This window comes from Phalacrocorax aristotelis, chromosome 16, assembly GCF_949628215.1.
Source record: "Phalacrocorax aristotelis chromosome 16, bGulAri2.1, whole genome shotgun sequence".
In the NCBI taxonomy this organism is placed as follows: Eukaryota; Metazoa; Chordata; class Aves; order Suliformes; family Phalacrocoracidae; genus Phalacrocorax; species Phalacrocorax aristotelis.
In genome coordinates this window covers 9,617,611-9,639,613 of record NC_134291.1, presented here as the reverse complement: position 1 = coordinate 9,639,613, position 22,003 = coordinate 9,617,611, and the positions used below count along the sequence as shown (strand labels likewise).

The 22,003-nt window shown below is 39.4% G+C and overlaps 1 protein-coding gene across 3 annotated transcripts in view; it reads right to left on the bottom strand.

The window, feature by feature from the left end:
• Nucleotides 1–22,003, bottom strand: part of ERN1 (endoplasmic reticulum to nucleus signaling 1) — a 43,612-nt gene that overhangs the window by 8,514 nt on the left and 13,095 nt on the right. For 2 of the 3 annotated variants that reach the window (XM_075111429.1, XM_075111428.1), the window contains exons 3-14: nt 12,907–12,940; nt 11,837–11,909; nt 10,160–10,232; nt 8,990–9,112; nt 8,072–8,173; nt 7,324–7,585; nt 6,589–6,667; nt 5,636–5,798; nt 4,204–4,322; nt 3,698–3,889; nt 2,825–3,080; nt 1,939–2,029 (exon numbers count right to left, since the gene is read on the bottom strand). In XM_075111429.1, the coding sequence (XP_074967530.1) occupies nt 1,939–2,029; nt 2,825–3,080; nt 3,698–3,889; nt 4,204–4,322; nt 5,636–5,798; nt 6,589–6,667; nt 7,324–7,585; nt 8,072–8,173; nt 8,990–9,112; nt 10,160–10,232; nt 11,837–11,909; nt 12,907–12,940 (1,567 nt within the window). The remainder of the gene's footprint in view (nt 1–1,938; nt 2,030–2,824; nt 3,081–3,697; nt 3,890–4,203; nt 4,323–5,635; nt 5,799–6,588; nt 6,668–7,323; nt 7,586–8,071; nt 8,174–8,989; nt 9,113–10,159; nt 10,233–11,836; nt 11,910–12,906; nt 12,941–22,003) is intronic. The other variant, XM_075111427.1, reaches the window with a different exon arrangement.

The following is a 22,003-nucleotide window of genomic DNA, read 5'->3' as shown; positions in this document are numbered from 1 at the left end:
CAGGACTTAAGGGGTACTTACAAAGAAGATGGAGACTCCCTTTTTACATGGAGTCACATGGAGAGGACAAGGGGGAACGGACACAAGTTCCTCTTGGGGAGGTTCCGATTGGACACCAGAGGGAAATTTTTCACAGTGAGGACAGTCACCATTGGAATAATCTCCCCAGGGAAGGGGTTCACTCGGCCACGTTGGACACCTTCGAGAGTCATCTGGACAGGGTGCTGGGCCATCTTGCCTAGACTGTGCTCTTCCCAGAAAGGTAGGACTAGATGATCCCTGAGGTCCCTTCCAACCTGGGATTCTGGGATTCTGCATATGAGGCTGCGTTTTGGATTTGTGCTGGAAACAGTGTTGATAACACAAGGATGTTTTAGTCACCGCTGAGCAGGGCTTACACAGAGCCAAGGCCTTTTCTGCCCCTCACCCCACTCCACCAGCGAGGGGCTGGGGGGTCACAAGGGGTGGGGAGGGGACACAGCCGGGACAGTGACCCCAGCTGACCCCAGGGATGTCCCACACCGTATGACGTCATGCTCAGCACATAGAGCTGGGGGAAGGAGGAGGGAGGGAGGGATGTTCAGAGTGATGGCATTTGTCTTCCCAAGTCACCGTTACATGTGACGGAGCCCTGCTGCCCTGGAGCTGAGCACCTGCCTGCCCACGGGAAGGAGTGAATGAATTTCTTGTTTTGCTGTGCTTGTGTGAGTGACTTTTGCTTTACCTGTTAAACTCTATCTCAACCCACAAGTTTTCTCACTTTTAGCCTTCCGATGCTCTCCCGCATCCCACCAGGGACTGGGGGTGAGCAAGCGCTGTGTGGGGCTTAGTTGCCAGCTGGGGTTAAGCCAGGACAGTCATTAAATATTTCTAAGGGAATTAAAGTAGTTTTTGCTAGTGAAGAAACACTGCATGAAAATGTCCCAGGCACATGCAAAATACTTTTTCAAAAGTTTCATTTCTGTTCTGGGGTTGGGGGGTGGGTGGGTGTGGGGGTGTGGGTGTGTGTGTGTGTGGGTGTGTGTGTGGGTGTGTGTGTGTGTGTGTCTCTGTGTGTCTCTGTGTGTCTGTGTCTGTGTGTCTCTCTGTGTGTCTGTGTGTGTCTCTGTGTGTCTCTGTGTGTCTCTGTGTGTCTCTGTGTGTCTCTGTGTGTCTCTGTGTGTCTCTGTGTGTCTGTGTGTGTGTGTGTCTGTGTGTGTGTGTGTCTGTGTGTGTGTGTGTCTGTGTGTGTGTGTGTCTGTGTGTGTGTGTGTCTGTGTGTGTGTGTGTCTGTGTGTGTGTGTGTCTGTGTGTGTGTGTGTCTGTGTGTGTGTGTGTCTGTGTGTGTGTGTGTCTGTGTGTGTGTGTGTCTGTGTGTGTGTGTGTCTGTGTGTGTGTGTCTGTGTCTGTGTGTGTCTGTGTCTGTGTGTGTCTGTGTCTGTGTGTGTGTCTGTGTCTGTGTGTGTGTCTGTGTCTGTGTGTGTGTCTGTGTCTGTGTGTGTGTCTGTGTCTGTGTGTGTGTCTGTGTCTGTGTGTGTGTCTGTGTCTGTCTGTGTCTGTGTCTGTCTGTGTCTGTGTCTGTCTGTGTCTGTGTCTGTCTGTGTCTGTGTCTGTGTCTGTCTGTGTCTGTGTCTGTCTGTGTCTGTGTGTGTCTGTGTGTGTCTCTGTGTGTCTCTGTGTGTCTCTGTGTCTGTGTCTGTGTGTGTCTCTGTGTGTCTGTGTCTGTGTCTGTGTCTGTGTGTGTGTCTGTGTGTGTGTCTGTGTGTGTGTGTCTGTGTGTGTGTGTCTGTGTGTGTGTGTCTGTGTGTGTGTGTCTGTGTGTGTGTGTCTGTGTGTGTCTGTGTCTGTGTGTGTCTGTGTCTGTGTGTCTGTGTGTGTTTTGTTTTTTTTAAAAAAGACCTAATGCAAATAAGACATTCATTGGTCTATCTAATGCTAAAAGCATATATTGTCTTCTACCTGTAAACAATTGTCCCTTCAGCACCGTGTCCCAGTACATCTTTTGGGTTAAATGAAATCTTGCCAACCATCACTCTGTTTGCATCTTCATCTGAACAAAAAAAGAAGAAACAAGGACTGGTTTAGGATGGGTCAAGGCAGTCTTTTACAACTGTACATCCTTCTGGGCCAGTGTAGAAAACTCTTTCTGATCACATTTACATTAACAACACAGATGATCAAAGCAAGTGAATCTGCATTTTGGTACTCATGCTGAGTGGGCAAATACTCTCTGGTGACCAAATAATCCAATACACAGAGTCAAAAACATTCTGTACTCAACACCTGACCTGAGGTCTGGAAAGATCATGTCTCAAGACAGAATAAGAGACTAGCGGCTCTCAGCAGACAAACTTTCTAGAATGTTTTATAGGTATCTTGTTGAATTTAGGAAATGCTGACGGACAGTTAATGAAGTGGGTTTCCTAGGAGTTCCCCTGAATAGCATTTGAAGGGACAAAAGAGTGCACAGGAAGATCAGGCAGGAAGGCAGGCTGTGCTGCATAACCCTTACTTCTTGACTCCAGTTAATAATGCTACTATGTATTTTTATTGAAACGAACCTCTCCCTAGAATGGCAACAGGTTATAAGTATACACTGCAGTGGACAACATAATCCCTCAAATTGCAGTTATGAACTGGATGTTTTTCTAATCCTGCTCAAAGTTAGGGCATGGCACACCTGCACAGTGTTTTGCAAATAGTCAGACTAAATGAGAATGATGGTCCTTTTCAGCTCTCTGATCTATTAAGTATCATCAATAAGTATTTTAATTGCTGTGCAGTATCATCATACAGACTGGGGAAATACAGAGACTCACAATAAAAGACACTGGATCAACTTTACCTCCATCTTCTTGCTCAGTAGAGAGGCAGCTCCCAACATCAGATGTGGAGATGCTGGAATACGCAGAATGGTTTGATGCTCTGGGGGACATATTTGGTGTGCTGGTAGCTGAGCTCTCTGTCCGTCCATAGGAGGTGTCCAAGAAATCTGCTTCTGGGGGTAGATCACTGGGAGCACGGAAGGGCAGCTTCTGTTGCTGCAAAAGCTGTATCTTCTCTTCCAGCTGATGCTGCCTCTGTTGCTGATGATGTACACTCTGTGAGAAAGGACCTCAGTTCCGTAAGTGGAGTGAAGTTTCTTACAGTCACAGCACAAAAGGGAACCTATAACTATTGGGGTAGCCACGTGCAAAAGGTGGGAGGAAAACTCTCTCATTATGACACTATCAGCCAAGTAGGCTGGGGAACTTTCACTCACATGATTTCAATTTCATTCTGAACTTCCATTGTAATGCTGAGAAATCACACTGGTTGGTTAATAGGGCAAAAGCTAGCTGCTACTAGGTTGACTAGGGGTCTTTAAGCCACAGAAGGATAAAGGCTTTGATCCAAAAGCTGGAAAACCTGACAGCTTCAGGTGAAGAAGAGAGGAGTGAAGCCAGTGTGTTAAGATTATGTCCATGAAGAGTAACACATACAAAAACTAGAATTGGTGGGATGAAAAAAAAAACAACCAACTCCAGAGTTGGTACACATGCCCAGAGAAGTCACTGTTATGTCAAATTTGTAGCCTTTGCTACCTGCTGCACATCTGTGAGGAGGGGAAAAAAACCCAAACTGTTGTGCACTACTAACTCCTGTATCATTTCTTGGGCTGCAAAATGTTACTGACTCTCTGAAAACTCAAAAGCACATCAAGGTAAGTCAGCATTACCATTGGATAAGTGATGATAAAAGCCACCCAACCCACAAGCAGGAAAGTGCTGAGAATGATTGTAGCCATGTCTTTCAACATGGAGTCCACAGGAGCCTCTGGCCGAGGGACAGGCCGAGCGGGCTTCTCCTCAATATCCTTCGGAACAGAAGGAGGCACTTCCGTTGAGGAGCCTTCAACGATGTCAATAACCTAAGAAGAAAAGGAAGCTCTGTTAGCCCGATATCCTCATAGGTAATGGAGCATTCATACGCTGCCCTATCTGCTAAATAATTTTGAATAATTTCTAGTCCTACCAAAGTCAAAGGAAGTTTTGCATGGGGGGAAAAAAAACCCAAACAGCTGAAAGCCCAAATTCTGAAATCAGGAATGACACATGATCATACCAGTGATTCTACATGCTAAGTACATGAAAATCTGACACAAAAGAAGTTAAATAATTCCATATAGCTCTACTCCTTTACATTCTTCAATCATCCAGTAAGATGATTATTCTTGTCACAAACCTCTTCAATAGTGGCTTTATCAGAGTCAGCCGGAATCACGTTTTCAGGCCTCTTAGGTAAGTTGCTTGGGAATTTCTCCAGGATCTTTGTAGGGGCAGATAATGGTGTTTCATGGTGCCCTTTAAATAGAACACATTTGTTGAAATAAAAAGTTGTCTCTTTTTATGAAAGATACCCTTGATTTCAGCATCTTTGCTGAAGAGCATATATAAAGTTGGTTTACAAAAGGCTTGAGAACATCACAGAACTCAAAACATTTTTTCCCCCGTATTCTTCCCAAGCAGTCACAGGTATAGTGATCACAATCCTGAAGCACTCTGCTCAAGCACTGGCTGTGGATTTGGTCCCCAACCATTAGAGGAACATGCATTTTCCCACCTAGCTGGCTCACTCTCAAGGAAATTTTGCTTTGTGATGTGGCCTTGAGGTGAAGATCATGTTCTAGATATGAAATGGTTCTGAAGAGAATGAATCACGCTGCACAAAAAGGAAGCCAGAATTGATCCAGCACTCAGCTACAATTGCTCTTCACACTCCTTTGGCTCGTGCTATCCAAGTAAGTGAGAAGAGGGAGAAGCTACTGTGCTCCCAGCTTTTGCAAGTGGAGTAGACAGAGGAAGACTCTTGCTTGTGTATAAAGCAGGAAAGAAAAGGGAGGGAAAAGACTGAGGGCATGGGTCATTCAACGCAGAGGACTGCAGAGAAATATCAACTGTTTAAAGGGAGTTGCCTGACGTATTGCAAGACCAGGACAGTATTAACAAATAAAGGGATCACAGGAAGAGAAAGGTGGCCGTTAAAGAAGATGAATGTTACACCCCGTCCCTGCCACAGAGATCTTATGGCATATATCACTTAAAACTGAACTTCAGACAGTTCTTCATTTTTGAAGCAAAATTGTAAATGCCCTGAAAAGTCAATTCCAAAACTTTGGGATTTAGGACACACAGGACAGGCTGACACTTTATTATCCTCAGCCTCTGTGCCTTAATCCTCCATTTGTAGAATGGGGAAAACATGACCCTCTGATCCATTTGATGAGAATTAACATTACGCACAATAAAAAAATCCAAAGGAACCAGAATACAATATTTACAGTAAATAATGAATTATCTATACCCTTTTCCAAAGGAGGTGGGCAAACAAACAATAAACAACTTGCCACATATTGAGCTATGCACTGAATAAAGTGGGGGCCTTGTGAAAAACAGTATGCAGTAATATACTTAAAGACATTAATTGATATGCAAATGAGGACGTATTAGAAACGATTACTAGAATTCAGTAATGACTGCCCGAGTTTAGGCAGTCATTGTGACTGATTTACAGCAGCTGAAAAACAGCTCTGAGGTTTGGATTAGAATTGTCCACCAGATGGCAATGTGACCCTGCAGGAGCGGCAGACCAGGGCCAAGCAAGGGACCTCCGATACCTATTAAAAGCCAGTCGTTCCAATAGTTGAGTTTGTTCTTTTCTTTCAGTCTGCCTGAAAACTTTACATCCGTACTGGGGGTGATAACACACTCGCCATTGTCTTCAATTGTGACTCCTTCTGTTTTTGGACCCTCTAGTAAGGGTATGGCACTGCCGCGGGGCTAGAGAGAGAGATTATTGTTACAATTAAGGAAGCACTGTGTCCCTATAATATTAAATAGGCAACTAAATAAAAAAATGGAGATCAAAACTGGTGGGCAATCAAAAATTACTGGCAGCAAAGTCACCGTAAGTAAACACAGCCCTCAGCAACTGCTTCAACAACCTTGGACATTAGACCTTCTAAATTACATGTTGCCTAGGAGATGAGATTACTCTCTCTTTTTTTAGAAAAGTTAAACAAGATCTTTATTTCCTACCTGGACAGCCACAGCGTGAGCAGAACAAAACTGATGCAGTTCCCTATCTATGGGGAGTTGCTTTGATGAACAAACAGCAATTTTAACGTTAACCACAATGCACCAATGATGGCGCATAGCAACCTCTGGTCCACTCCCGCTAAGCTTGCCTGGCACAATTCCTGATGAGCTACAGTTACTTCTTTGCAGCATTTGAAATGATTCCTGAAACATGGTCATGCACTCTAAGGCTTACTGTTAATTGTTTCGCTAAATATTTAATTTGCTATGCATTCCTTTATAGCAATCTGCAATTTAAAACCAAATTTCTGTAGACGTACAGCTTTCAGTATTTTATTTTCTGTTTTAACTGGATTCCTTTGCCACTTTACAATGGCAAAGTTGTCTTTATATATATATTTATATATATATATATATATGTATGTATGTATGTATGTTTCCATTTCAACTTTCTTTTAAACCCAGGATGGTACTAATTCTGTTAATGCCCTTTTTCACAGGTGTCATTCAACTCTTGCAGCTCCCAACTTACCACAACAGTTACTCCTTCATGCACCATTGATGGTGACGCATACAAACTTGTGGAGTACTTCCCTACATATAGAGTTGGTCTGGAAAAAAACCCCAGTGTGTGTTAGAAAGAAGCAGACAAATTAATGTTTTACCATCTTAGCTAAAACCCTGGCAACACAATCCTGCATAACTAATGCACGAATTTCTCAAATCATCAGTATTCATATCTTGAAAAGCCTGGATCTCTAAAATTGTTTTAAGTGCTGCTGTACTATGGAGCCATTCTTTTTAATTATGAAAGCATTATTAGTTGATTATTCACGTCACAAGTACTCATTTGTCATAACTCATGTCCTATTTCTGCATTATTCAATAACTGCTGCGCATAATACTGCCACATAAAAACTGCCAGAATGCCACGCACCTTTTTTATAATGTGAAAGGCTATGCATTATAAAAACCAATTCCATTCTGCATTATAAGAAACTATTTAACACAGAACATATGATAAAAGTTATGACGATACATTTCCTAAGTTTAGGATAAGAAATTTCTTTTTTGGTCTCTGCCTTTAGACAGTAATATTTCAAATATGACACAAAATAACAGCTGGAGAACTAGAGCTGCTTTTATGTATTCTTTTCACCATCTTGAAACTTGTAGAACAATCCTTAACTGAATGTATATAAATAAGGTTTTAATGACAAAGCTCTGTCAAATAGTCAGTGAGAACAACAGGAATATTGGTGCTCACGTCAGTTTGCTCTTGGTCTCTGTTTCCTTTGGGAAAGGATATTTCCACTTGGTAATGTGTCCAACCTCCCCAGACATGAATGTCAAATATCGCAGAGTTTCTATCCCCACGTTAGTGTGCATAACTTTCCGTAAACCTTCACGTTGCCAGATGTAAAAAGCTACCACAGGAGAAGCGTAATTCTGAATCCACAGTACGTCCCCAGACTCACTGTCTACGGTCACCACCAGTCCATCTCCATTAGACACAAAGTGGGACATTTCTACAATATACAAATATACAGGAGATTATCTGGATTGCTGCAGACATGCAATTTTAATAATACACATAACAGTTGAAGCCTTATGTTAACTATGGACTCCATTACACCTTACATTGCAAAAGAATACCTGATCAGCAAATCAGTTGTCAGAATTAGGTTGAAAAAAGTTCAGTTGCAAGGCAACAGCATTGCAGTAGCTTTTTCTGGGTGCACCACAGTTCAGGTTTTCTTCCTCTCCTGCCATTTGTCACTAAAATTTAGTCATATCTCCAAAGCTGTACCTTCCCAGCTTCAATTTACCTGAAGCTATCTAACAGGCTTTAGATAGTATGGCATGTAAAGGATAAAAACTGGCAGATGCACATCAACTGCACAAAAATCAGACAGCTTGACCTACTAATTACAGAAAAAAATCAGAATCTTTTTGTCTGTATGCAAAACCCATGGTCAATATTGGGGGGAAGAAGACAGCAAGTAAATTCTTACTGTATTTTATGTCTTCATCAGGCAGAGTAGCTGCATAATCAAAATAGGTGGCATTCCATCGCAGCTCCTTCTTCTTGGTGTCATACATCGTGATTGTGTACTCTGTTAAAAAATATACAGTCTGTGAAGTAAAAAAACCTATGAGAGAATAGAATCAATCACCTCAAATCTGAGACACTCTTCAAAACACCTCACATACCACTTACTGCTCTCTGCATTGCATTTTCCCAATGCTCCTGAGAAATAAACATTTCATAGACGTTAAAAGACAATACCCGATCGACCCCATATACAGGATGCTCAGAACAAGCCCTGCAGACAGCTACTGCCCACACTACCAGCATTTTGTTTTTACTGCACAGCTTCTGATGTACTTTGTTTTTCTTCCAAGTTTCCAAACCCTGCATTCTAAAACTCAGTATACCGTGTTCTGTATCTGCACTATCACATTTAAAGAACACATCAGTATAGGGGTTAAAGAACAAGTCTATAATGCTTACTCCTTTTTCTACATGGTGTTGGTCTAATTTTGACAGTTATTTAGAATACTGCATTTGTAATTTCAGTGGATATGCTATATCTCCATTTCCTTTGAACAGATTTTATAAAAGCTGTATTTACAGAGCAAACTTGGGTTCACAGCTGCTACTGGAATGCACTGTTAAATAGACTATAAATGCCACTTAGTCAACAAGAAGAACAATGGACCGTGCCCACTGCCAAAGTTCAAAAAAAGTTATCTTTCTTTTGCTATAGAGTTAATTTTTCTGTGTACACCCTAAAACCATAATTTACAGAAGTTTTTCTAAGAAATAAACTTGAAAACCTGAACTGATCACAAAGTCATTTGTTATGATCTGAAATTTTCAAAATAACAAATTTTCTTCTAAGCTGCAGAAAAAAAAAAAAGCATATGACCTGTTCTCCCAAGATACAGGAGGGATGTTGATGGGCAAAGACTTTCTGCAAATGAGGAAGTCAAGGTTTGCTGTTTCTCCCCAGTCATGAGGTCAATCACGTACCAAATATCCTGCTTTTTACCTGAAATCATAATTTAAGCCACATTACTATTCAGTTGGAAAACTGCACTTCCATCAAGCTTTTCAGTCTTCTTTTTTCTTTAGTAGGCTCATGAACTTCGCATGAATAAAGTATTTTTAATACAACAATTTCTCACAGTCAGGCCCAGTTCCATCATTTAGCACTACCAGCCAACTCCAAATATTGACAAGAAAAACTAAATCCAGTATTTAGAACAGTAAGTACTACTGGCTGAATTATTTTTCCACACTGATATTATCTAACAGAGTTCTGACTGTAGAAGATCCTGTGAGCTCGCAAAAGAGGAGACTGAAGTTCTAATGTTGACTCCTAACATCCCACTCAAGACTACGTGAGCCATGACCTTAAATATTTTGATGCTAACACACGTTGCATTTACAAGCTTAAAATAAACGGTTTTCACTCCTTTACTGGAGACATGCAAAGTGGAGAACAAGAAGTAGGTATTGGTCATTCAGGCGATTTAAAAAAAAAAAACTAAATTCATCCTGATCCTTCACACATTCTATGGTTGTGATAAGTAATAACTGTCCTTCGTTCTCCTCTTCTTTTCCAAAATCCTTCTGCAACTAGAATGAGTCAGGACAGCGAGCCATAAATTTGTTATTACTTGTAGTATAAATTAACTGCCAACATTTCACATAATGGAGGATGTCTAACTGTGTTGCTGTGGGATTTCTTATTTAATTGTAACAGTCAGGCAGTCAATGACATTTATAAGCAAAAGATGATTTTAAGTAGAGTTGATGTTTTGTTGAGAGATATCTCAAGAAACCAAAACACCCCATACAGGCTATTCACTGCTTAGAAAAGCTATTCTCTCCTTCAAGAAGAGTAGCTGATTTCTAATCTTCAAACAGTAATTGAATTCTATATTGATCAGATTTTCTGTCATTATAAAGGTTCACGTAAAACCATAATTAATACCCAAAATAAAGCATATTTCCATGCAGTCTGTCTGGGAGTCTCTACATTTTATAGTCGCTTAACACATTGCAATCTGAAAGAGATTAAATTTGAGCTCACCCATGTACAGGATCCCATCTGAACTGCGACAGGGAGATGCTTGCACCAGTTCTGGGATAGTAAATGGAAGCTTCTAGGGAAAAAAAACCCAACAAACAATAAAAGCATGTTCACATTGGTGTGACAGTCCTCACATTGTTCACAGGAAAGAGTGGTCAGAAAACTTTAGAAATCTCAAAATACAGTTTTTTATTATTACAGTGCCTGAGAACTCAAAATGTCAGGTCAAGGCCCTGCTCTGCAAACCCAGAACAGAGAGAAGTCTGTCTCAGTGAGTTTACAACAGGAGAAATGCATGTAGAAAGGAAGAACTCCTTGCAGCTGAGAGGTTAGGAGGCCAAGACGCTGTGGTTTCAAGGTCTACCATCATCATTTATAAACTGTCTGGGCTGCAACACACCACGGTTTAATTGCCTCACCTATAACAGTATATAATGGCTCTCCACAAGACTGTACAGTAACATTTAAAAAGGCCAGATATCTTCAATCAAATGAAACTGTTGAAAGGGGGAAGCATGAATCACCAACTGTAAGAGTTCTTGAGGTACTGCCAAGCCTGTATTGCACTTACAAAATGGGTGACGATCCCTACTAAGTTTTGAGACTTTTTCGGGATGAGGTCACAAGCACAACAGACAAACTGCACCAACAATGAAGATCAGGCCTTTGCTAAGTTTACTAGAATATGCTAAAATCACTCCACTCTTGCTTAAACTTTTATAATAGTGATTCTAAACAGAGATTAAATTACTTCAGTTGAAAAAGATAACAGATTAACAGAATAAAGGAATAGATTAAAATAGATTGCTGTTCTTGGATTCACCCAGGAAAAGAACCAAGAATCATTGTGCAAGTTATGATCTGGCTGCACTGCAGGGCGAGGGGAGTAGTGAGTAAATACTAAAAATATTTAATAATATTGAAGTTCTTAAGGGAAATCATATCAGCTGCCAGAGAAAAGAAACTTGTGGGAAGACAAACATTTTATCTGAGTATTACCACAAGGTTTAAAAATTAAAGTCCAATGTTAGCTAATGTGTGTGGGTTACATGGATTGGCAACTACTTTGAAAAGGTTCAGCATTTTTGTCTGCTTACTAAATCTTATGAAGACATCTTCTAAAGGTGTCAGCACAGAACATATATTAATCCTGCTTTTTGGCAGATGGTTTTAGAAAAGTATTTGGGTGAAAGTGATTTGAATTATTCTGGGTATACCTTTCCTATCAAATCGTACAGAGATTATTCAGTATTTGGATAATACCACATATATTTTGCCATCATCATCATTTTAGCAAGTTTCAGAAAAAATAGACAAAACATGTTGTTCATATTTTTGAGCGGAAATTATTTCCTGAAAATCACAAGAAAGGTGGCAACTTTCTGCTCTATTAAAAAAAAAGTATGCTTTCAGTCTGAAAAGGGGCTATCAACATAACATAGGGCACTGTCATTCCAAAACCTTGTATCCTAACACTGGCAGAGACCAGAGACACTGGTTTTTGGCTAGTCTGATCAAGCTTTTCCAAGAAACTGCTGCATTTCCATTCAGCTGTACAGAAGCCTGCAAAATTTTACAGTACTGTCAAGAAAGCAGAAAGTTCGCTGCGGACTCACCCTTCGATTAGGGCACTTTTCTAAACATTATCAGAGGACGGAATTGAAAAAATATACTTACAGTCAAGCCTTCGCTATTCTTGCCACCAAGCGTATACAAACTGCCATCATTTGGGTCTGGAAGAAACGCTGGCCTAGGATTTAAGCAGCAATTATAAATGATAAAAAATGTACTGTGCTTCTCAGAGAACAGGAAAACAACCAGGGTCAATATGGGCTTTACAGAGAAATTAATCTGACATTAAATTTTTTACTTTGTATTATCCATTTCTTGAAGTTTCATTTATTAATTGTGAAAATGAAAGCATATAAAAATGTTTCAGAACTGATACAACATAAGATTATTAATACATTTAAAAATTCAAAGATCCAAACGTGGCAGTCAATCACTCGGGTGAAAGCTTTGAAACAAGATCTGTATGCTTGTAAAATGCCACAGGATTAAAAACAAACCGAACAAAAAAGAGAGCATAAGGAAGGCAAGGAACAATAAAAGAGTTGCCAGAACTAAGTCCATTTGAGAGGTAAAGGCAATCCCCCCACCCAAACTACAAGAAAAACCGAAACAAACCCCAACATCAAGAACAAACCACAAAACAAAAAGGATGTTATCACTGACTTCAGAGGTATAAAGTCAAAGCCCCAAATTTTCTAGTTAAATGTGAGTCTGCTATGCTGGAGGAACTACTCTGAAGTAACAGCTTGAGGGTTTCATTTTAAGATTCTGGTAGTGATGGTGGTTGGGAGTTTCCTATGCTTCACTATTTTTAGTCTTTTATTTGAAGAGAATAAGTAGTACAAAACCCAGAGATCACTCTCTAACTGTTTCTGTCATTTTCAGAGCTGCTCAATTCAGACCATAGGAATTAGCACATTTGATCTCTAAACCTGAGTAAGGGCTTGAGAGAACAGTCTGCAGACAGGACGTTTCTTCTTAGCACTACAAATAAGGGAATTATATGCAGCTAATTATATCCTTTCTGTATCTGCTCTCTAAACCACCTTAAATTGACTTATGCAAGGTATGCAACTTTTCTAGAACATAGATCGTTTTGGTTCAAATTAAACCAAATTTCAAGATATCAGTGAAAATCGAGCAAGCAGTAAATACGATAGACAAAACAGACTTACTCTTCCACATGTATTGGCACCTGGAGTACAGGATCTGCAAAAACAGAAGAAGTCATAATACTGGCAATTCAATTTCTTTAATGCACTTGATACAGGATTAAGTCAGGCCTGCAACAGCTTGATCCTTTTTGAAAGGCAGAGTTTGAAAGGGGCCACCTCAGCAGCCTCAATGGTCTCATGTTTGATCGTGAAACTAAGTTTGTGAAATGGGAAAGCACAAAGCACCTGAGAAGTTTTAAACCTTCTGAAGTTCTGTGTTCAGTTTTGTCCACAACTCCCCAGCTACCCCTGGGGAGGGGCTCAGAGACAACAGCAGTACTGGATTGTATCTTCAGTTTTGTCTTTATTTCTCACTTGGACAGAGCACATAGAGTCTGTTAGAACTGCCTGTATATATGTTAATAAAAACTCTTGCTTTCAATATATGTGTGTGATCGCTGGGCACTGGCTGCCCAGAAGGCAGCTGACCTTAACTTGCAGGAACTGCTCTCCCTGTGCAGGCTTCAACAACCAACTTTACTTGAAAGCAAGCTGCAGCTAATGGAAGTTTCCAGACACTGTGAGAAGCGGGATACAAAATACCTATCTTTTAATCTGTATTTTATGAACATTTGCTACTTTGTGTCTCAGGCACCTTGCGTATCAGACAGGTAAGCATATGCTTTCTAGCCAACTCAACATTTAATTTAAGTTGCAACATACAAATTGAAAGCCTAGTGCTACACCAGCTGAAACGAATGGGAAGACTGCCAATGACTTAAAAGCAAGACTCCAAGTCAGAAAAAAACCCTTAGTTTCACTTCCTACTCCACAGTAAAACCTCTGTGATCAGCATGTCACTGAAAAGAAAAACACAAGTCTGCCAAGGGGTATACAAAACTACCTCAAACCCGATTTTTTAAATATCTCCCCACTAAAATTTATCCAACAATCCACATTACATAAAAATCAAAAAGTTTGGAAACGATCTCACAGTAGTTGGTATTCTGAATGATCAGAATCGCAGTTTAGCTTTCATCAACAAAAAGAAGTTATGAAAAAAAACCTGACAATGCTAAATCTAAATCTTACATATTAAAAGGTAAATGGAAAACACTAATTTGATTTTAATGTAAGGTGATGTGACCTCAAAATTACTGAGGTCTCAGAAAAATCCTGAATTATGGGATTTTCAATCCCGATGCCAAAACGACAAAAGTTCCCAATCTGTAAGACATACTCTACAATCTCCAAGACAAACGTGTGCTTATTTATGGGTGTACTGGCAGAAAGAAACTCAGAAGTCAAGAGGATGCAAGGTATCTTCACTTCTGCAATGGAAATAAAACAATCACACTAGAATAAGCCTGAGTAAGGAGAAGGAAGATCACCAAGCAAGCAAATACTGTTTTTTCACTTGTTCTGCCTCCATGCAAACATCATGATGCTACAGGAAGTAAATAAGAACAAAAACAATGGTGTTTGGACAGCCTTTGATTGGAAAACTAGCACAGATTCTGGACAGCTTGAATGTACTGTGATATTTGCAGACCTAAGCAAGACAAGAGCAAGAGATTCAGGGTTCCTTACATGGGTCTTACAAAGTCTCTACCACGCTGCAGTATATTGCACCACACTAACTGCTGGGTTTGATATTAATGGCCTAGGAAGACATCCCTTCGTTTTTATAGAACAGATTAAAAAACCCATAAGAAACCCCTACCCAAACAGATGTCTAACAGCAATGCAGCTGAAAACACTAGTCACCAAAAGATGCACATATAATATCAGAGACAGAAAGAAAGCACAATATGAGAAATAACAGTAAAGCTGTTTCTGTCTTAATCAATTTCTTTTTAAAGTAGAAAATATTCTCAGAGCAGCTTTGTTCAAAACATAACTACTTTTTTTTTTCTTTTTTTTTCTCTTTAAGCCTGAAAAACGTTCCAGACACATCCTCAAAGCTGTCAGAATAAACTACTCAAAAACATATTAAGCTTCTGGGAACAATCCAATTAACTGGAGAGGGAGCAGTGCTCTACTCAAGCACTGAATCAAACTATGCCTAGCAAACTCACTGCTCAGCAAGCAGACTTGTCAAGTTTCATGCTTTACCTATTTCCCTCATCACATGGTTAATCACCAGTGCACTGGCACCTCCTGCATTGGCAAGAACAGTGTCAAACACAGTCTCCCTCCACATCACAACGAATTCCCTGTAATGCAGAGGCCCTGCAGACCTGCAGAGCTGTGTACCGGCTCTGGGAAGAAACCCACTGGAGGGCACAGACACAGCCTAGTCATGTTATCTTTTACTCAGAGCCTCATACAATTATCTCGGCAAAAATGCTGAGATAATTTAGCTGGTACTCTTAACAATCCTAGGCATTGACACATAGCCATAGAACATGGATAGCAGGAGTACCTATCTTGAGCAATTTTCTTCTTAACGATGAATTATCACCATTACCACCATTCATCGATGTAAGATGGGAATGCTATGCAAGTGTAGAGCTCCACATTATATCATAAACTCTATTTAATCTATTAAGAACCCAAGTACACATCAAAAAGCCCCAAGAATAATTAACATTCAAACAAAGGAGCTAAGTGATTCATCGTTATGTATCTGCCTCTACAGACCATGTTGCTTAGTCAGACCTTTATTCTACATCAAGCAATTCATTTCTATCCCTTGTGTGAAGAAACTGGTTTCAGGATATGTCGGGAGGAAGCCCCCTTCCCCCACCCCGCTCCAAACTTACAGTTGATTATATGCCAATTATTTCTGTGTTTGCTTCAAGTATTCCACAAGCTTTACGATATCTAATGCAACACATGTTGACTTACATCATCATCTCTCCATTACTAAAGAAAAGCAAGAAAGAATAAAGCATTAGCTGACCATTACATAAAGTGGCTCAACTCCAGAGTTGAACTGCTAAAAGCAAATGCACATCAAGGGTATATACTCAGTGTATCCATATGTCTAGGTGAAATGAACTAAAAGAAGGAGGAGACATTGAAGACCATACAGACCACAGGCTAGAGTTTCTATAATCATAAATGCTTCATGGGAAGGGAAACTCTCACATTTTTGTGAAAACAGCAGCATCATCAATCAGCAGAAAATGGCACCTGCCTCAGCTGAAGTAAGATTTAACGCAAGTGCTACAAGCATAGCTAAAGGCAAAAGCCAAATAAACTTTGCAAGCCTCCTGATGAACTGATTACACAGAGGGTGTCTCACTTGGTAAAAAATGAACTGTTGCCTGTGGTGATGATGACTATTGCTAGACAACAGCAATCTTCACCAACAGTGCTTGAGCAACTTTGTCCTATCTATAAACATCTCCTCCTCAAATGATCGTTACTGATAACAAAGCTGCACAACTTGTTTTTGAAGTGGCAACTGACTTCATATGCATTGTTTAAGTATGGTAATGCAGCTTGTCTTTAAAATCACTTTCTAGTCAGCCTAGGCAAAGCATAAGAAAATAGTTTCTTGTCCAAATTATCTTCAGAAACTTTTAAATTTAAATTTAATAAAAAGACTGCTTATTCCCTGAATTAAATGGAGGTGTGAAGTTTTTATATGGTAATTTCATATAACACTAGTACTATCTGAATCAATTCCAAATTTTCTAACTGCAGTTGCTACATAACACAAGACACTCTACAGGAGAACAAGACAGAATGCAATTTCCTCAAATGTATCAGTATTTCAGGGTTTTTTTTCAAAGAATGCTTAGGAACACCTGAACAATCACAGGAAATTTGAAAAGGTAGCTTATGTTTTCTAGCAACTCATCCTGGTTTGTCTATGACGTTTGCAGGAGAGTCTGGTTACTAATGCTTTCCTATAGCTCCCTCTCTGCCCCCAAAATACAGTGAATAACAACAATAATACAGTACAGCATTTTTTGACTAATAACTTGCTTTCACTTAATTTTCTAAGACTGGGCAATCTATTAAAAAAAAAAAAGTGCTCCACTCTGCTCCAACTATCTCAAAGGTCTGAGAAGCTTTGCACGATTTTATTGACAACGTAGTACCATGATAACGAAAGAACACACACACAAACACATATTCTATTTTTATATATATGTGTGCAATATTTACTTGCACTAAGCTTTCACTCCGAAGCTTATATTTCAGAAAGCTGTTGGAAAAATGTCACTCATAAGAATTTCATCAACAAATGTATCCTACACTTTAACAAATGATGCCAGAAATCCCATGAATGTCTCTTCAACTTCTGTAGTGAGTTCTTCTGAAACACTCTTGTGTAACAGAAGACATGAATGAAAGCCTTATGACAAGTTCCAAGCTGTTCGGCGTATGCTGTACAGAAGCATCATGCTTATGAGAATAAGGCCTTAAACTTTTCTTTAGTATCATGTCTTCAATATCAAGAACAACAGTGCTTCATCACAAGTGGAAAATATCCTGCTTTTACTTGTTTTCTCAGTAACTGAAATTTGATTTACTAACAATGATTAAAAAGGTAGATGGAACAGATTAAGTTGTTATTACAAAGCAGCAGGAAATTTTTTCAGTACTCACTGGTTCATGAACAAAACCACTGATTATTCTGATGGCTTCCTGCAACATTTAGGTGCTGTATATGAACTGTTGGAAAGCCTTCAGTATCAATATCTAATTCATTTCCATGCATGAGGCTATTCAAAATAAGTGAACACAAACTGATGGAGGAGTTTATTTTCTGAAGTGAAAGGAATTCTCCTTTCACTATTAGCGCCATCCACCTGGAAAGACAGGCTGTGGAGACTCATTTCTCTACATTTATAGCTACTGGGGTGGTGCAAATTTTCTAATTTTCTTAACACTTTCATGATCTTGAACTAAGTTTGTAGCTATGCAGAGATACTTTGAAGACAAACAATGAACTCTTCACAGTCACTTTCATGTGGTTTGGGACATATTCCAAATTTATTTCAAAGTTTGTTTTGACATAAGAACTCACTCTAAGATAAAAAGATAATTTGGCGTTTAATTTATTGTTGTCAGGTCTTGCAATAGTTTTCATATGCTTGAACACAGACTAGTAAAAGAATGAGTCATCTTATAACTGAAGTCACCTTTTGCTCCACAGTGGGTCAACCAGAAAAAGTTATTGCAAAAGTCAGAGAACTGAGGCCTTATCTTCTCTTCAACAGCTCAGCACTCATGTGTTAACATGCCGAGACTGGAATCATGTAATCCTGCTTTCAAAATTTCCCTGAACTGCAGTTCCCTGTAATTAGGTAAGTCATTCTAATAGGTCTGATATGTTCCAAACCCAGTAACAGTGACAATAACCACTGAACAAAGCACTAAGTATTTTGCATCAGAATGAAAACTTTCCAAAGAAGATGTGATAAAACTGTGATAAAAGTACATCTGCCTCTTCCTTAAGCTGGCATACCCTGTAGCAGAGGAAAAGCCAACTTCTTGCAATGTCCTACATAAAGCTTTTGATATGATATCCTGTCTGAAAGCTTTCCACTTTCTAGACCAAGAAAACAGAGATGTCAAAACAACATGGGAGAGCGAGGAGGGAACAGTTAGGAAGCAGGACACCATCCCATAACTATCTCCAGTGCTAGATGGAAGATTGAGTTTTCTATATATACTTCCATGGGTTTCCAATTTGTTTTTCCTGCAGCCTCCACTAACACAGAGTATGTTAACAAATTCCTACACTAAAATCCTACAATTCAATACACACTAGCTTTAGCTTTCTGATCTGGTAATACACACATGTGTAAACAAGCACGTGTGCACAGTATTAGTAAAATTATTGCCACTGATAGTCTTCGTTAAATTAATTCAGCAAAGCATAGTAATGCCCACAAGCACAAAGAGTTCAAGGGAATCAGTAGAATAGAAATACCATTAATAAGACTGCTGATACCTCTCCTTGTCATTGCAGGACTTCAATAACTGTTATCCTGTAAGAACTGAAAAGCTTTCATTTTTACAAGTTAATAAAAAGATTTGTAAAATAACTTATGAAAAAGAGAATTAAAAGGTCATTGATCCTAGATGATAAAGATTTATTCTAGAACTCTAAGAGTTTATTCACAAGTACAGCAGTTATTAGAAACCTGTTATAACATAGTGACTGCCCGGTAATTTAGTAAACTATTTGGCTCAGTTGTGCTTCCCTGAAATTAACATTTTGACCTGGCAGCAGGCTGATGTCTCGACACACTTTTGGTTGCACCATGGCCAGAAAATATTTGTGCCTGTATCATTTGCTTGTGAGTGGGCAGAAGTATGTTTCAGGTTATTCTGAAATAATCTAACCTATATTTTGCAAACACATATGGAAAAAAGTCATATATATAATTTTTGAAACTATAACCATAATGCTAAATATAACACATTTGACTTTTCTCCATATTTCACAAACACATGATAAGATAAAATTTGCCCTTTGATCAAAAACCAAGTCTTTTTTCAGTGCACAAGATAGAGTCGGACATTTTCATCACTGTAATGTGCCCTTAGGTAGAACCAATGACTGAAAAGGGGAAGTGGGAGATTCTGAAACAGCGAATGAGTAACTCGCTGCCCCACTGGAATGAGCTGGAAAAAACGGTTTCCTGACCTGAGGCCCCACCATAAGGTTTGGGCTAACGGGCCAATTGAAAATCATGTCATCCTCGCCTACTGTTGCAATTACAGCAAAAAATGAGGTTAGACACACTAACAAACTATCCTCTGGAATTTGCTGAAGAGAGTACTGTTCTACAATTGTTTGGTTTTGGTAATCCTTTTTAATTTACAGCTATGCACAAAGATATTTTTTCTTGCCTGGGAATAACCACTGTTACTAAATCAGGACCTACAGATCTCAGGTCTGCCCTTTAAAATCTACATATTGCATACCATTAACAGATAACAGTCTTTATACCTCTGCCTTATCATGACTAGCCCACTGAAGTTCATAGGTTATGAGGAAGGTATCAGAAATCAAAACCTTTTAAACTGATTGTGGGCCATAGGTTTTTTGATTGCTACAGAGAACTGAAGATTTCTGCTGGCTCCAGATCTAGACCCAAATCTGTATATATTATATATTCTTCTGGCAAATTACTTTGAATTAGTTCTTAGGGGAAAAGCCTTTAAGGAGCTGGTGAATGAAAAGAAAGAGATCGCTCTAAACAGTACACAGAGGGATACCCAGAAGTGACTGTCAGAAGAGCAGAGAAATACTCTGTCCGAGAGTACAGTTTGAAACACTGTATTCTTAACATCTCAAAATTCAATATTCTGCTCATTAACCTAAGCTCTTAAGTTAACAAAGACGTACAGGATGATTTTACAAATTTTACAGGATCTTTTACAAAGATGTGACAGGACAGTCCTAAAATCACATTCTTAAAGCTTATGCTGAAATCAGAATTGTGAATATAAAGTCTGACATTAAGGAGAAAAGCATTCTCCAGACTCCATCTTGCCAACAGGTTTCTTGTCACCTTCTCTATTACTGTCTACTTTCTTAGCTGCATGTAAAAGCAAGCCTAAAGTGCTGTGCCCCTGTACCTTTCAAAGAGATCTGATGGAAGAAGTTTTATTTCCAGCAATTTTAGGGAAGAGATTTCATCCTAAGTAATCTTACTGAGGATGCCCACTGAGAATCTTGCTAGTGTAAGTGCAGAAACCGTGGGAGCCTGTCACACTGTCACTGAGAATGGACAGCTCCTTTTATTGAACAGACATGGCACTAAGAGCCTTATTTAGTCTCTGATCTTAAATGTGTGACACACCCATTCAACACCCTTTCAAATGAGCGCCTTTCAGTACAATATGTTTTTGTGGGGTCACAGCAGGAGCAAAGGTGCCTCTCAGAAATGTGGGGGAGAAAGGTGTGGGTTATTTCTATAAACTTTCCAACCACATTCCAGCTTTCCAAAGCCCAGGGAACAAGCAGCATCAGTTACCTGGCCACCAAAAAACCCTGAGAGCTGTCAGATAGTCGAACCCATCGAAGCCAACAGGAAATGAAGGTATTATGCACCCTCAACAAAGAGGTCCACAATCTCGCTACATATAAGTGCCGGGAACTCAGCTTTATCTTGGAACTACTTTCAGAGTCCTATTACTAACTGACCCATATTTTTGCCCGCTTTATGGGGAGCAAAAGTATTGAGACTGCGCTTCTTGCCAGCACTACATGAAGGCAGGAAAACCAAACATGTTGTTGTGGTGATAACCACTGGCTCATTTACTCTGCATACCTAAGATAAGCTTCATTGCTAAATTAAAACAAGCCACACATGGCAAGATTTTCCATGTTTGTTTAAGTACTGCCTGATAATGAACACTGCCATGGTTTTTTTCCCAATGAAAAGAAAATATCTATGAATTGCCCTTTGTTAAATACCTTGCTGCTTAAGTGCAGTAATAAAACATTCTCTTCCTGATGAATGCCACTGCAGCACTTCAGGTGACCTCCACAACTTCTCAAAGCACATGAACTACAACACATGGTTCACTGGCTGATAATCTGGGTAAAATGGCACCTACAAGAACACTGCTTGCAATGCATGCAACTTCCCACTGGATAATTCTCTATAACAATACAAGTATACTGTTGACAGATAGAATGTCCCCAACAACTGTGTTTATGCACTAGTATTAGTACTGAATTCTGCACTATTAACTCTCTCCAGGGCTTTAGCACAGCAAGACAGTAAGGACTTTTATGGCCTATTAATTTCCAGCACTGTTGCATTTTGTTGGACTTCCCACCCATAGGGTGACCACCAACAGGTGCAAAAATAAATAAAACTCCTCCAATTACAAATTAATTCACCAATTTATATGTACAGGTCCTTGTTCCACATACACTTAACTAAGTTAACTCATGAAACACCTTGTAACAATAACTACCACTATCTTTTTTCATTGACCCTTGTGTTGTTCTGTTACACAGAAATAAACTAATGGGCAACAAGTGCTTTGCAAAAAGCCACTGAACATACCTCATGTATGTAAGATGCAGAATAATACAAAGAGGATGAAATAAAAAAAAAGAAGTCCTATAGAACTAGATTATCCAGTCTGGCAGTTCTACTGTACCAACAATAGTATTGCAACATTTTTG